Here is a 17277-nt window from a genome sequence, read left to right as displayed (position 1 = left end):
AATTAAAACTCATTGTTTATATTTATAAATTTTGATATATAAAATTTAATTAAAAATATTATAATTATTGATAATTTTATATAGTGAATGTTGTTTGTTTTTTATCAAATAATACTTTGAAATTACGTGCTTCCGGATTTTCGATAATAATAATATCATTTGACATTATTCTACTTTAACAGTTGTTATTTTTTTTTTATGCCATAAATAAATAATACGGCTAAACTTGTTGTGATAAAATGTTACGTATATTTCGATTCCATCAGTAATTCGCTGCACGCGGAACAGGCAAGTTGGATTTCCCCGACAATATACTTCCAGTGGCAATTGAAATTTAAAAAAAATTATAAACAATTTTTAATTTAACATATTGGTATATGTAATTTTATTCTTTCATTTTTGAAGATTATTTTAAAAGTGATGATATTAATATTGGAGTTTTATTAACGGGTGACGATTAATTTTGAAAGTGATCGGATGCGATCGAGGAAGAGTTGTAATTGCATCAAATACCTGCCGCGACAAGTAAGTTTATTAAAATTAAAAAAAAAAAATTTCTTCTTAGATTTAATTAAAATATTGTAATAGCTTTGAATTATGCAAGAAAAATTATTTAATTCATTATTTAGATAATGTATTTTTCATTTTTAAATAATTACTCGGAAAAATTATTTCTGCGGTGGATTTCTGTAGTAAATCGGAGTAAAACAGCGAGTTAATTAACATAAATTAAAAGATTAAACAAATAAAAATGTATAGAGATGAGAAACTAAATTAATATTTTTGAAAAATTTCGAAATTTACTCTGTTTTTCTCCGATGAATTTCGATTTAATTCTTTTTTCTCCGTTTTACTCCAAATAATCTATGAATTTATATCGTTTATTGTCAGAATTTTATCATATCTTATTTTATTTTTAATATAAAATTCCTCGGTGTTTCCGGGTTTATCAAAATCGGATTATCAAATGAAATTCTTGGCAGCAAATTCAGATCAATTTTTTTTTATCTGACAGATACAGCATATTCTCTCTTATTATCTCCAATCAACGATGTTATTTCAAATTAAAAAATAAAGGCATGGATATTTTCTTTGACATCAATAAACACATTGATTATATTGTTTTTTCTTTTTGCTCCGAAAAAAAAATATATCTCTACTCAAAAAAACAGAAATAAAATAGTCTCGCTTTCGTAAACGAGACAAATAAAAAAAGTCTACTAAATTTTTCATTGACTTTTATTATTATTATTTTTTGGGCGTAAATAAAAGCATTCTGGAAAATTTATGACTGAATTTTTCATGTGTTCAAAGAATCTCTTTAACAAAAACGAAAGAAAAAAAGAATTAAAAATAAAAAAAATAAAAAATATGTAGACAAAAATAAAGAACAAATATGAAACTTAAAGAAAACCTCATGTATAAAGTGAATATATATTCTGAATATTCTAAAAACAAACATAAAAAATTCTTTATTATTATTATTAAATTTTTTTTATTTTATCTTTTCATAATTTTTTTTTTTTTTTTACTCCTACTTAGTCATATATTTTTGTTGTAATTTTTTATATTTTTTGTTTAGCTTTCACACTGTATGCATGACCTCATCAAAAAAAATTAGGCAATAGCAAATTTACCCTGAATTTTTTTACCTTCAATAAAATTTTATATTTTTGGCAATGACAAAGTCATAAAAATTGTAATGAAAAAATACACAGTCAATATGCGTACAAGCTATTAATGAGTATATAGAAACGCATTCCGACTAAACTAGGGGCCTATTACACATTTTAAATTATGCAATGTCACAATTGTTTTTTTTTTTTTTTTTCAATTACATAAATTTAGTTGTGTTAAATATAAAAGTAATTTAAACAACACAATAATTATTCTAAATAAAACAACTAAAAAACATAATATATCAAATAAAATTACAAGTTCATTATTTGATCCTACAATTTCAGATCAAGATCCTACATTTATTAATTGACATTTTCAAATGATTTTTTTTACAACAAGTCGGTTAAAATGCAGATTAATTTTTGTGATTAATTTCAAAATTTATCGAGAAAAGTAATTAAAAATATCTAGCTCTAAACGAACAACTAAATTATTCATTTTTGAAAATTAATATTTGAAATTCATCTCACCACTAAATATGAATTTTAACCGACACGATGAAAAAAAAAAAAACAATTAAAATTGTCAATCAGTAAATGTAGAATCCAATTGTCAATTTTTAATTATTTTTTCTTTTTTTTTATACACAATTTTCAGTCAGTCACTCATGAATCTATTTATTCAATTTTTTCACATGAACATAGTGATAATGAACTAAAAAAAAATTAAATTTTATCAGTTAAATGTTGATGGTTTTGATATATAACATCATGACCTTGAAAATATAATATCATAAATTGAAACATTAAATGTACAAACTTTTTTTTATAAGCTAATCTAAAAAAAAAAAAAAAAATACTATATATTTTTTTTTCTTATCATTTATTTATTTTTTTTTTTTTCGATATAATTTATCATTCATATGCTTTATATAAAAAATATAAGATAAATAATTTTTTGTTATTTGATTGATCTTCGAGGTGGTTAAAATAACAGAAAAGAAAGAAAAAAAAAAAAAAATATCATAAAATAATATTGATAATCATGTAAATTCTGAGAATGTCTGGAGTTTAAATTTTTAAATGTAGATTGTAATACGATATATTTATTCGAGAATAAATTTGGCGGAGTAAAAAATGAAAAAAAAAAAATTGAAGAAGAGTTGTACTAAATATATAATATATGTATTTGAAAAATAAAAATGTGTTGAATTTTATTAATATTAGTTTATGTAAGTACGCACATGTCAAACTTACTGTCAATAATTTGTGCGTAAATGTTTTTTTTTTTTTAAATAAAAAATTTAAACAAGATCGATAAAACACATTGTCTGAATATCTTAACTCAGCTTCTTGTCTTATCATTGTCGTTTCATTTGTGGTTTTCTTTTTTTTTTTTTTCTTCCAGCACTTGTATACTAAATTCATGAATTTATTGGTTTTTTGTATTTTTTTATTTAATTTTCGAATTCAGTATGTCTATGCTAATGTGTTTATTGACATATGACACAACCCAATTTAAATTCAGTAAATAAAAATATATGAAAAAAATAAATAAAATGAAATATCGAGCAAAAGAGTGAGGAGAATTTTTCATTTCGATTTTTTTTTTTTTCTTATTCAAGTCTTATTTCTTATCTACAGGTGTATTGACTCATTCAAAAATCAAATTAAAAAAGTTTTTTGAAGTGAAAAAAAAAAAAGTTAATCATTTACATATTGCAGGTTGACTATAACCTTTTTTTCACAAAAATATTTCAAGGTAAATCGAAGTAAAAGTCGATTGTAATTATTTGAATTTTATAAATCCATTAGATTGATTTATTTTAAATGTCATTTATTATGTTAATTAGATTGTGATTAAGCTATATATTTGCAGTAAAAGATATGGCGGATGTTTGTTTTATTTAATTATATTTTTTTTTTATATGCAGATGGTTTTTCTGGGTCATTTTTTATTGTTTCTGTACTCTTGACAAGCGAGAACAAAGCCTGAATTTCTGATAAACTTCTGAGTTTTCACTGTTATACCAAGAATTCACTATAGAAATACAATTTTTCCGTCAAACAATGCTGTTCAACAAACACTTTGTTCTTTATTTATCATATATATTCATTTTAAAGTCATTTATTATCAGTAGCATGATATGATTTTGCAGTTTTTTTTTGTTGAATAAATTTTTTCGATATTCTGTACATATTGAATTGATATCTACATTTTTTTACATAATTGTAATCATGTAATCCCTCGATCGAGGTAATCTCATACAATAACTACTGCCAGAAATATCATTGTAAATGATATAAATTTGCACTTGTTGGTGTATATCGATACATCTAGATGACCCTGTATTAAAAAATAAAATCAACAGTCAAAGATTGTAATATTTAATGCGAGACTGATAGAAAGAAGAATTTTTTTTTTTTGTCTTTCAATAGTAAAATTAACAAATTTACAGATAACTTTGAGATATTAATTAACTATCTCAAATAATCGTTGGTTTTTTTCTAGTTATTTTAAATATCATCTTTTTACATGACGTTTTCCCCTCATCTTAAGATAATTTATTTATTTAAAAGTAAAAATTTGAGTCTCAATGGAAATTTAACATTTACCAACTACTCGCGAGTCAAAAACAAATTACATTTATACATTTTATATTTTAATGAAAAAAAAATTATAATATTCCTTATTTTCATGACATAATATTTATAAATTAATATATATTATTTAATAATTTATTGTCTACTTGAAATATGTTTAATACTTTTTAATTATAAATATATATTTACTTGGTTTCTGACTTATGAATGTCAAAATGAAATATTAAACTTTTGAGTAAAATTAAAATTGTAATAAATAATAAAACTGTCCACCTGTTTAAATTAATAATTAAAATGAAAATTTCAATAGTAATTTGTAAAAAAAAAAAAAAAAAATGAAATTGGTCATAAAAAAACTCATTTATATCCCATTAACTTTGACAATCAATATTTTTTCTTTATATATAGTTTTGTATTTGTGAACGTGTGTATTTATACTTAACTATCGTCCTACTTGATGATATTATTTTTTATTCTACAACTTATTGATCGTAAATATGTGTTTGCCTAGTGACAATAATATATTTTTTCATAAAAAGAATATAAAAGGGCAAATAATAATAATAAAGTAAAAAAATAATAAAAAATAGCTTTGACATTATGTAATAATAAAATATTAAACATACTTACATTACATAATAAATGCATGTAATTACCAATTAGATGTATATCTTTTTGATCACGTATATTATTTATTAATTAAATTATATTGTTATTATGACCATCATCATTAAACTAATGAATTTACAAATATTATCCCAAGAGAAATTTAATAATAATTAATGATTCATGTAATTATTATGTTTGACAAATATAATGATAATTAAATTTTATTATTATTATTGAAACTATTATTTATTTATTTATTATCTTTTTATTTTTTAAGGTTCGCGGAACGCAGTCAAGCTGGCTGCCTCTGCTGGTAACCCGGTCGTCGCTGCTGCGTCTGTCACTGCCGCAACTGCGCATCCCCCTGTTCTCTGGGCCACACGGAGAAAACCAAGTAAGTCCCAATATATTCAAACAATAAAAAAAAATAAATACTAATTATTAAAAATTATATACAATTACAAAAATTTATCGTGCGTAAGTTAGCGTGCTTTACTTGAGAATTTTTTTTTTTTTTTTTTTAATTTTTTATATTCTAATTTTGTTGTTTTTGATAAAAGAGCTCTATAGATAAAAAATTAAAGCACTCTATATGTGTGTAAATATAATAGTATGCTTATCCAAGAATAATATTCCTTATCAACTTTAAATGTATTTAATTATTTTAAGTAGAAACGGAAGTACATGGTCAGATAATTTATTAAAAAACCTAATTTCACAACGAGTTTTGTATACCAAAATATTGTTGTCTTATTGTCAAAAAATTAAACCGCTAAACCTCAAAATAAAGAGCCTTTTTCTAATTTTATATATTAGAAATATAACTAATTTGTATTAAAAAAATAAAAAACTGCATACGTGACACTCTGTTTATATTTTTTATTTTAGTTTTTGATTTTTTGTAAAATTATTTTTCAAGATTAGTTTTTGAAATTCATCACACAATTTAGTTCGTATTTTAATAAACACAATGAAAAAAAAATCAATCAAAAAATTCTATTTGCAAATGTAGGAACGAATTTTGAATTTATATTTTTTTTGTCACCACGCTCTTCGTATATACGCTCTCACATTTCACAGCCCGTGATGGCAAAAAAATAAAAAAAAAATTAATAAATTCAAAATTCGTTCCTACTTTTACAAATAAACTTTTTAGATTGAATTTTTTTTCATTGGGTCATTTAAAATGTCAATTTATTTTTGCAATCAATTTCAATAACTGACCTTGAAAAATAACAACAAAAAATTAATAATTAATAAAAAATTTACTTTTTTTTACGTTCCACATTTTTCTGTTTTTTTTTCGCAATGATAATTAAAAAATAGTTTATATAAAAATATAAATAATATTTACAAATTGATGACTAAAGAAATTTATTGCGAAATTGATTCAGTATGATGAATTGAAAATTATTTGCCAAGATAAATAATTGTAATAAACTTTATCGTAAATTTTACATCGTGACTCAAATCTGTTTTTATATTATCAATAATAAAATAGATTCATACAACCGGATATACATGTGTATATATATCCCGGAAGTTTCCAAAACATAAAAATAGATATTATTATTATTTTATGACTATTTAATTTGTATTTTGATGTTTTTCGTGGTTTCCTTTAATTTTTTAAGTGGGATGAGCAAAAAAATTCGTTGAACATTCAGTCACTTCTTGACAACTGACAAGTATACATTTTTATTTGACGAAATAAATATAATTTCTACATTAAAATTAGTTTCAAATCAAATTTTCATTTCATAAAATATTTATTCAACTGAAAGTTTTAGTAATTTAAGAGTGCATTCATTAAAGGTAAAGAAAAATAATAATTTACGTTTTGAATTAAATTATTCAAAAAGTTTAAAATCTAAACAAGACAAACTTTACTTTAAATCTTTTAATCCATTCAATCAAAACATTTATAATAAATTCTATTTGATTTTTTAATCTCGTTATTTAATTTTAAAATTATAAACAAAAAAAAACTTGAGACTTGCAAGCAAGTTGACATGCATTGTTTTATATTTAAAATGAAATGAAAAAAATTAAAAAAAACAAAGCTTATTATTTTTATATTAAATTAAAATTTCAAGGTTAAACTATTATAATAAATTAATTAATTTCATCAAAGATATTTTTGGAATATTGTAATTTCATGAGTACACATTCAGAGGTCCTTTGTGTTTAATTTGTCGGTCATTTTAAAATGAATATTAACGGTTTTTCAACGACCTATTAATCTCAATGGAAAAATAAAATAACAGTGTTTTTATAATCGTAAAATATATATATAAATTCATTCAACACTGTTATTATTATTTTTTTATATCATTATTTATTTCGAGATATAATTTTTTATGGGGAAACTAACAATGTGTATAGAAAAAAAAAAAATTATTCCATCTGAGTAAAAGAAAATTTTGATTTATGATACAAACCATCGACAATCTGACGTTTCGAAAAAAAAAAATGATTGCTTTTGGTTTAATATTTTTCTTATTTCTGATGGAACATTTTTTTTTTTTTTTTTTCGAAATACAAGAAATAAGAAATAATTGTATAACGCTGTTTGAGTTTAATAAAATAAAAGAAACAAATAAAAAAAATACAAGTCCGGATGTTTCTGCGACATAATGTGTAATTTAAATTACTGGAGGTCGGTCAACAATTAGCCCTTGTCTATTCGGGTCAATTTATCCGCTCGTGCTCTTCTTAATTCAATAGAACCTTTCGTATATATATATTTTTTTTTATTTTTTTTATTAATCATTGTTATTATTTGTTGGTTTTATTTTTTATTTTTTTTAGCAAACAAGTCAAAAGTCTTTCTCTTTCTTTCATCAAATAACTGAACTCTACGATTTCATGACTTTCATTTACTCAATTACAAATTTCCGTGATATCCGGTTGTTTAAAAACTCTCTAAAAAGGTCACAAGTGTATATACCATCTTTATTTTAAAAATAAAATATTCAAAAGATTAAAAAAAAAAAAAAACACCATACAAAAATAACTCACAAAATCATGATGTACCCTTAAATATAAAAAAAAAAAAATAATAAATAAATAAAACAAAAATTATCCCAAAATAAAATATCTAATTAAATAAATAAAATAATTTTTTTTTAGATAAAATAAAGTGAACAAACCAAGACTTCATTTATAATAAACTATTAATTTATTTTTTTCATTTCATTTTTTTTTTTTTTTTCTTGTACAGCTATTTCGTGCTAGCATTACCGGTAAAAGTCGGAAGTATATATATATATATGTACAAAAGGAATGATGAGAAGAAAAAATGGTCAAAAAAAAAAGCAAAAAAAAAAAAAATAGGGAGAAGAAGAAGCTTTAGCCGCGAACTTGAAAGCTAAGCGTTTCTTCTATCTGTAACACTCAGTCTTGACTGGTCTTTTTTTGTCGGTTAAACAGACACACAAAAATACATATACCTATACTAATATTATGCCGCAAGTACATTTATATATATGTACTTAATACTTATATATACTAACATCGAATCGTCTAACCGACGAACCCTGGTATTTCAGTTGCGATAGTTTGGCAACCGACGTAGGACTGTTGACGTCATTCATTTGACTACTTGTCTGTTTTTTAAATTACACATATATTTTATTATTATTATTTATATGATTATTATTATTATTTAAAATTATATTTATTGTGAATGTATAGCTACTTGAATGTTATTTTATATATTGCTCATTTTAAATGATAATATTTTAAACATACGTAATTTTTTTTAGAAACAAAAAAAAAGTTTAACATGTGTGTACTTTTTAAAGTTTAAATGACATTACTTGTAAAATGTTTGATTGTTTTTTTTTTTAAATTTTCATTATTTAGTGTTATTTATTATTTCGATAGAAATATTTTTTAAATCTATGTGAAGTTTTTTAAAAAAATATATGAATTATTTCGATTTTATGTTTCGTTGAGTTTCGAAAATTAAAAAATTCATTTCGATGCAATTTAATGTGACACTGTGACTAGTTTTTATTTTAACTATTTAAATTTCAATAAAAAAAATTAATTTGCAAACTTGTTTGCTTATTAAAAAAAATATATAATAATTTTCTTTTACTCTCTGTACGATCGTTTTTGTTGAATCAACTCATCCGGTGATTGTTGGCTGAGGATGGCCCGACAGACGTCATTGAACGAACACGTCAATCCAAGTTGTGGAAAAATGTGATAACGGTATAGAATAAACTTTTTTTTTTTTTTTTTTTTTTGTGGTGTATACAAAATATCCTATATTTTTTTATTCATTTTATTTTTTTATTATCAGCAGTTTATTTTTTTTTTTTCGTTTAAATTACATTTTTTTTCAGTCACACGAGATCATGTTTGTTTATTTATTTTTTTGTGTTGTTAATAAATTTAAATTACTCATGGTACATAAAAAAAAATAAAGAAAGAAAAAAAAATTAATTAAATTTACATGTACAAATTGTATATTTATTTGCAATGATATTTTTTTTATTGTTGTATACGAGTTTTGTGTGAGCACGTGTGTTTTATATTGAAGTATCGTTTTCACTCGTTGCATATTGCAAACTTGATTTTGCTTGGTCTACGGTCATGGAAATATACAGAGAAAAATATATATATATATATTTTCTCAATGCATGTTTAATATTTTGGAATGCTCATCTTTATTATGGTCATGTTACTGAATTTAGGCCGCTAATGGTAGCCAAGAAAATCTTTCCGTCACGCACAACTAGAGTGAACATGTTTTTTTTTCATTTATTATTATTTTTATATATTATAAACCCTCTCTGGCCGTTTGCCTTTTTAAGCAATATAAAAACACTCATAATTTAACATTTAATATTTATTTATTTTTATTGATTTATTGGGTAATTTGTGTTCAAACTAATTTCATATGTTATAAATTATATTACAAATAAACTTGGTTACTTTTTTCATTTAAAAAAACATAATTTATACTAAAATGTTTATGTGAATGAAAAAAAAATTAAAATCAATGGAGTGTATTTTTTTTACTTAGTTGATCAATATGTCTAGTCAAATCATAAAAAAATATAAATTTATTATTAAATTGAATATAAATAATTATATAGAAATAAATTTGCACGTTTTTTAGGGTTGATATTGTACATGTTGATGTACAATTGCCACGTGCAAACGAAAAACCATGCCAATACATTTTTAGTTGAACAAAAATACACGACATTCACGTGCGTCCGGTCAGGTCTTGTTATCATTTACTACCCAGCTCATTTTTTTTATGTATTTTTTTATTTTTTCAACTTATATTTTGTTATTTTACTTGTTTCATTTTATTTCTTTGGTATCTTACATAAAGAGAGGATGTTCGCTATTGAGGACGGACGCGCGGGCGTCAAGGATGATGTAGTAAAGTAAAAAAAAGAGAAAGAACTTTCTGTGTCGTCAGCAGAAATAAATTGTTTTTTTTGTAAATTGCAATGATTTTTTTTCTACAATGTTTATCATCATAAAGAAAAAAAACAATTTTTCAATTGTAAAATTAAAATAATTTTAGTGTAGGCTATTTAATTTTTTGTTTCAACTGTATAAATGTTGTTTGTTGTAGCTCAATATTTGAGAAGCATTAATGAGCCAAGGATGACAGCAGAAACAGTATCACCTTGTGTACAGGGTGTACAAAGTGGACAATCAGATGTCATGGTTAATTCATTGACTCAACAGCATCATCAATCACAGACAAATAAACCACATGTTAATTTATCAAATCGTTCAACATTGTCATCATCTTCATCAGCATCATCATCGTCATCATCATCTTCATCATCATTATCATCTGGTGTTGGTAGCACAGTGACAACATCCGCTGTTTATAAACTTGAATATGCCCAAATGGAAGCTTGGCTTGATGAACATCCTGACTTTGTCACTGATTATTTTTTAAGGTACACTATATTTTAAATTTTCATTTTTTTTTCTTTTTTTATTACTCTGCAATTTTCTTATTTTTATTTTTTACATTATTTCATAAAAGAGGAAGTTGCATTTATCGTTGTCATTTGTAACAGTCATGACGTAAATAAATGGAAAAAAAAAAAATTCTTTATATTTCACAATAAAAAAACTATTTAAAATAAATAATAATTTAATTTGTTACAAATGTTTTTTAGTACAATTTTTATATTTATTATTTATACTAGAAAAGCAACAAGACATATTGTTGATCAATGGTTATTAAGATATTCAACACCAACAACATCATCACCAAATAACTGTGGACAAGATACAATAGGACAAAATAATTGTAATTATGATGTTGGTAATAGTGGTAATAATAATAATAATAATAGTGGTTCTGGTGCAACAACACCAGTAAGAAAAATATCAGCACATGAATTTGAAAGAGGTGGTTTATTAAAACCAATTGTTAATACAATTGATGGTACACCAACATTTTTAAGTGTATCACAAGAAGATCCAAGTCAAAGTAGTGTTGGTACACAAGCTGGACCTGGTGGAACATTAAGACCACAAAGAAAATCAAGACATGAATTACGTCAATTAGATGAAAAAGATCTTATTTTTGAACTGGTAATTAAAAAGATAAAATTAATTAATTCATTCATTCATTAGAAATTTAATTATATATTATTATTTTTATTAATTAGGTTAAAGATATTTGTAATGAACTTGATGTACGATCACTTTGTCATAAAATACTTCAAAATGTCAGTACATTATTACACGCAGATAGAGGATCATTATTTCTCGTTCAAGGTGAACGTCCATGTAAAAATAATAAAAATTATCGAAATATAAATAATAATAGTAATTATACAAATAATGATTGTGATAAAAATAATCAACGTAAAAAAAATCAAAGTCAAATTAATAATAATAACAATAATTATAATAATAAATATTGTCGAGAAACAAGGTGTCTTGTTTCGAAATTATTTGATGTTTGTTCGAGATCAACACTCATCGAAATGGAAAAAAAAATTGAAATTAAAATATCATGGGGTACTGGTATTGTTGGCTATGTTGCTGAAAGTGGTGAACCAGTTAATATTCCAGATGCATACAAGGTAATATATTGCATAAGAAAATATATCAGTAAAAATATTTAACTAAAATATTTTTGTTTTTTAGGATAAAAGATTTAATCGTGAAATTGATTTACTTACTGGTTATACAACAAGAAATCTTTTGTGTATGCCAATAAAAGATTGTAGTGGTAATGTCATTGGTGTTGCACAAGTAATTAATAAATTAGGTGATGAATCACAATTTACAATACAAGATGAAAAAATATTTAAAAGTTATTTACAATTTTGTGGTATTGGATTGAGAAATGCACAATTATATGAAAAAAGTCAACTTGAAGTTAAAAGAAATCAGGTAAATTAAATTATTAATTTATTGATTTTTTATTATTGTTTATGTATCGAAAAAATTAAAATGTAGTTACTTGAAATAACAGAATAAATTACATTTAGGTTTTGCTTGATTTGGCAAGAATGGTTTTTGAAGAACAAAGTACCATTGAACACATGGTTTTTCGAATTTTGACTCACACACAATCACTTATTCAGTGTCAACGAGTACAGGTTTGATTTATGATTTTTTTTCCTCTATTTTTTATATTTTTTTTTTCATCTTTTTGAATGACGTTTTAACATATGAGTGAAAATGACATCACCTTCATACTAATTACCGGTTTCAGATCAAGTATGTCGGTGTATTATAAAAAAAAAAAAAAAATTACAATTCTATGTATGCTTTGTATTGTAAATAATAAAAAACAATAAAAAATAAAAAAATTATATTTGTAGGTACTTTTAGTTCACAAGGCGTCAAAGGGTAGCTTTTCACGGGTGTTTGACTTTGAAGCCAATGACCTGACTGTTGAAGACACGGACTCACGAACCAGGTGCGATATTGTTTTTTATTTTTTTTTTTTTACAATAAAAAAAAATTTCAAATACTAAAAATATAATAACAATAATATACAGTTGACATTTTTAAAAATAAAATATTGATTTATTTCTTTTTTAATACTATAAATAAATTTTTTGTAATTTTTTTTTATAAATATTTTACAACGAAATTGTTTTATTATTGAAACTAATAAAATACTTGGTTTTTTTTTTTTTTAAATTTACAGTCCATTTGAAAGCAGATTTCCAATAAACGTTGGCATAACTGGCTATGTTGCAACAACAGGCGAAGTAAGTATTAATTTACCTTAATTAAATTACTTAATAATATTTAAATCTCAACTTTGAATTGAATATTTATTCAAGAAATAAATAATGGAAATAAAAAAATTTTTTAATATTTACATTGATCGTGTGACGCGTGTTTTTGTCATTTGTGATTTATGTAATAAAAAAAAAATACTTAATTGTCAAGTAGCAGTAATTGAATGTAATTAATTTAAATTTCTAACTTTTTTTAAAAAAATAAAATAACTCTTGAAATTGCTAATTGTTTATAACAATGTGGATGAATAAAATTCGAGAAGCCATATCAATAAACATTTATTTACAAGGCTTTGAATTATTTAATTAATTAAATTATATAATTATTATTGTGACGACAATTTTTAAATGCTCTAGTTTTTTTTTTTTGTTTTTCATTTATAATTTTGTTAACCTATTAATTTAATTAAGATTTAATGATGACATAAATATTTTAAGTAGCGTAAATTCGTTGGGTTTTAAATGATCAATAAATCAATTAAAAAAATTTATAATAATTAATTTTAATATCAATAAAATAAATAGATATTATAAAAGAAAAAAAGAGCTAAAAAATTAATCAGTTAAATATTTTTAATATGGAGATAAATATTAATTTTTATTTGAATAATTTTTATGTTTATTTTAGACAGTTAATATACCAAATGCTTATGAAGACTCAAGATTTGATGCATCAGTTGATGATGGTATAAATTTTAAGCATAAAACAATTTTATGTATGCCAATAAAAAATTCATCTGGTCAAATAATTGGAGTTATACAATTGATTAATAAATTTGATGATTTAATATTTACTAAAAATGATGAAAATTTTGTTGAGGCATTTGCAATATTTTGTGGAATGGGTATACACAATACACACATGTAAGTCAATAATAAATAATAATTTATAAACAAAAATATTACCAAATATCAGAATAATTAAGTGTTGTTAATTAATTAATTATCTTAATTTTCTTTCAAGGTATGAAAAAGCAGTTATTGCAATGGCAAAACAAAGTGTAACATTAGAAGTACTGAGTTATCATGCATCAGCATCAATTGAAGATGCCAAAAGATTAAGGGTTCGTTAAATTAAATATTATATTTATAAAATTTTATATCAAATTTTACTAATGCACGTCATTGTTTTTTTTTGTTTGTTTTTATTTTCTATTTACGCGTGACCCAGCAGGACTTAAGAGTACCATCATCAGCATATTTTGATCTTCATGATTTTAAATTTGATGACATTAGAATGGAGGATGATGAGACACTCACAGCATCATTGAGAATGTTTTTAGATCTTGATTTTGTTGAACGTTTTCATATTGATTATGATGTATTATGTAGATGGTTATTAAGTGTTAAAAAAAATTATCGCAATGTTACTTATCACAATTGGAGACATGCATTTAATGTTGCTCAAATGATGTTTGCAATATTGACTGTAAGTTTAATTAAATTATAAATATTATCTATTATTTTATATAAAAAAAAAATTCTATTGATTTATTTTTTTAAAGGCAACACAATGGTGGAAAATATTTGGAGAAATTGAGTGTTTAGCACTTATGATTGCTTGTCTTTGTCATGATTTAGATCATCGAGGGACCAATAATTCATTCCAAATAAAGTAATAAATAATTAATTATAATTTGTACTCAATTGTTTTGCTAATGAAAAATTATTGTTTTCATTTTTAAAGGGCTTCATCTCCTTTGGCTCAATTATACTCAACTTCAACAATGGAACATCATCATTTTGATCAGTGTTTAATGATATTAAGTAGTCAAGGAAATCAAATATTATCAAATGTATCACCTGAAGAATATTCACGTATTGTTAAAGTACTTGAAGAAGCAATTTTATCAACAGATTTAGCTGTTTATTTTCGTAAACGTGGATCATTTTTAAGTATTGCACGTTCAAAAACTTATAATTGGTCACATGGTGAACATCGTGATCTTTTACGTGGAATGTTAATGACTGTTTGTGATCTTGCTGCAATAACAAAACCATGGGAAATTGAAAAACGTGTTGCTGAATTAGTCAGTAGTGAATTTTTTGAACAAGGAGATATTGAAAGACGAACTTTAAATATAACACCAATTGTAAATATCTATTTTTTTTTAACAATTTTCTATCATGATAAACTAATTTTTATCTTTCAATTATTTATTTTTTTTTCTGATAGAAAAAAACAATATTAAAATTGAATTTTTTACCAAATGTAAATGGTTTTTTTTTATTTTATTTTTTTTCATTTCACAGGATATCATGAATCGAGAAAAAGAGGATCAGTTACCAATGATGCAAGTTGGTTTTATCGATTCAATATGCCTTCCAATTTACGAGGTACATAAAAAAAAATATATTAAATTTTAATACAACACTAATGATAATATATTTATATTTTTTATTATTATTTTATTTAATTATATTTAATATTATTTTCTACATTTCTATTTCATGATAATACAGGCTTTTGCACTTTTATCGGATAAATTAAATCCACTGGTTGAGGGGGTGAGACAAAATAAACAACACTGGCTTGAAATTGCTGAAGACACGTGCTCAAGTAACTGCACAAATCACGACAGGACAACAGTAAGCCAAGATAATAACTCTGAAGAAATAAAACGAGATGGTGTTCTTGTTGAATAAAATGAAAAAAAAAACAACCTATTTCATTTTGTCCATTATTTATTTATTTATTTTTATTTTCATGGGCCAACAATTATACATTGTCTGCAATTTTATTGACAAAAAAAAATTGTTTAAAATACAGTTTGCCATAACGCTACCACTGTACCTGATCGCATTTAAATAATTTCCAGAAATAAAATAGACATCTAAAAAAAAAATAATAACAAAATAAAAAAGAGGAAAAAGCAAATTACGTATACGTATTATTTTCTTGAATGCACGGCAATTATTATCTATTGACATTGAATTGAAGCAAAAAAACAAGACCGTACATGCCAAAGACAACATAGTCAATGGCATATTTAAAAAATAAAAAAAAAAATATATATATTAACTGTATTTTGAAGTGTAATTTTGAAATAATTATTTCATGTTTTTCGTTTTTTTTTTAGTAATACCAAAGTGCGAACTAATCACTCAGACGTGATTAGAAATATTTTTTTTTTGTTTTTTAAGTAAATATAAGTTGATGTTAAGATTGTAGTTGAAAAAAAATTAATAAAAATTAAAATTTATTTATGTAAATAAATTTATAAACAATTATTACTTTTTTTTTTTTATTTTACAAGCACTGAATCCATATGATTACTATCGAAATAATAAAAATTGCGTGAGAAATTTGTGAACACGATACTATATAAATCGACCAAGACTTGAATCAATTTTTAATCATTAACATTCACTTAAATAATAAAAATTTATAACTTCATCAAACATTTAAAAAAAAAATCCAATATACTCTTTTTTTTTTTTCTCATATTAACTTTCAAGATTTTCGTTAAAATTTCCATCAAGTATTCGTAATAAAAAAAAAAAATGCTATTCAAATATATCGAGCGAGAAAAAAAAATAAAAATATTTTAAAAAAGTTTATGCCAGTCACGGGTATCTCGAGTTTAAAATATATACATGCAAAAAAAAAAATTGAAAAAATAAAAATTATAATAATTATTGAATGGATAGAAGCTTTTAAAAAATTAATAAAAAAAAAAAAGCATTATAATTACCGAGGCCAAGCTTGGCATGTATTATTAAATAAAATAATGAAAAAAAAAAATACTGTCAATGGAAAAAATAATAATTTATTAAGATTGTAAAATGAAAAATGAAACAAAAAAAAAAATTATAATAAAATGATAAAATAATTAAAATTGTTTGATAAATTAATTAATTGATTTAATCAATGATGAATTGAGTTGGATGAATACATAATAATATTGGTTTTATTATTTTCATTGAATGCAATGATAATGCACACATTGTCACAAATTGTCTTTAGAAAATATTCCTGATAATTGTGTTGATACTTGATGTATATATAAATTGTATTTTTTTTCTTGTGAAGATATGCGCAAGTCAGTGTACATCATAATAACACAAGTTTAATAAATATTGTATATGTGAATGAAGCTGTGAAAATCGGTTTGTACAGTGGGGAAAAAGCTCCTGGAGAAGGGCGGCGGCGCAGCGCAGTCAAAATGGGCTCAAAGCCTTCA

General features: G+C 23.3%; 1 protein-coding gene across 3 annotated transcripts; it reads left to right on the top strand.

Moving 5' to 3' along the window:
* The first annotated feature begins 14 nt into the window (after window positions 1-14).
* LOC122851790 (dual 3',5'-cyclic-AMP and -GMP phosphodiesterase 11-like) lies at window positions 15-16932 on the top strand. Of its 3 annotated transcripts, none has more exons than XM_044151246.1 (16): window positions 15-525; window positions 5110-5226; window positions 10438-10774; window positions 11030-11420; window positions 11498-11917; window positions 11982-12230; window positions 12329-12439; window positions 12665-12762; window positions 12997-13060; window positions 13722-13957; window positions 14058-14157; window positions 14265-14522; window positions 14599-14708; window positions 14781-15186; window positions 15347-15430; window positions 15557-16932. In XM_044151246.1, the coding sequence occupies exons 3-16, from the start codon at window positions 10470-10472 to the stop codon at window positions 15737-15739; spliced, it is 3015 nt and encodes a 1004-aa protein (XP_044007181.1). In that variant the 5' UTR covers window positions 15-525; window positions 5110-5226; window positions 10438-10469; the 3' UTR covers window positions 15740-16932. The 3 variants fall into 3 exon arrangements, with proteins under 3 accessions (XP_044007181.1, XP_044007183.1, XP_044007182.1); XM_044151248.1 differs by having other exon boundaries at window positions 14268-14522; window positions 15557-16764; XM_044151247.1 differs by lacking the exons at window positions 15-525; window positions 5110-5226 and adding an exon at window positions 8936-9053 and having other exon boundaries at window positions 15557-16764.
* The last annotated feature ends 345 nt before the right edge of the window (window positions 16933-17277 follow it).

Source organism: Aphidius gifuensis, linkage group LG3 (assembly GCF_014905175.1).
Source record: "Aphidius gifuensis isolate YNYX2018 linkage group LG3, ASM1490517v1, whole genome shotgun sequence".
Classification (NCBI taxonomy): domain Eukaryota; kingdom Metazoa; phylum Arthropoda; class Insecta; order Hymenoptera; family Braconidae; genus Aphidius; species Aphidius gifuensis.
Note: the sequence above shows the minus strand (reverse complement) of the source record. Positions and strands in the feature narration are given on the sequence as shown.

Coding starts and splice junctions, on each gene's coding strand:
- LOC122851790 (XM_044151246.1), top strand. CDS start 10,470: ATGACAGCAGAAACAGTATCACCTTGTGTACAGGGTGTACAAAGTGGA. Junction 12,763..12,996: donor GACACGGACTCACGAACCAG/GTGCGATATTGT, acceptor TTAAATTTACAG/TCCATTTGAAAGCAGATTTC. Junction 14,523..14,598: donor TGATGTTTGCAATATTGACT/GTAAGTTTAATT, acceptor ATTTTTTTAAAG/GCAACACAATGGTGGAAAAT.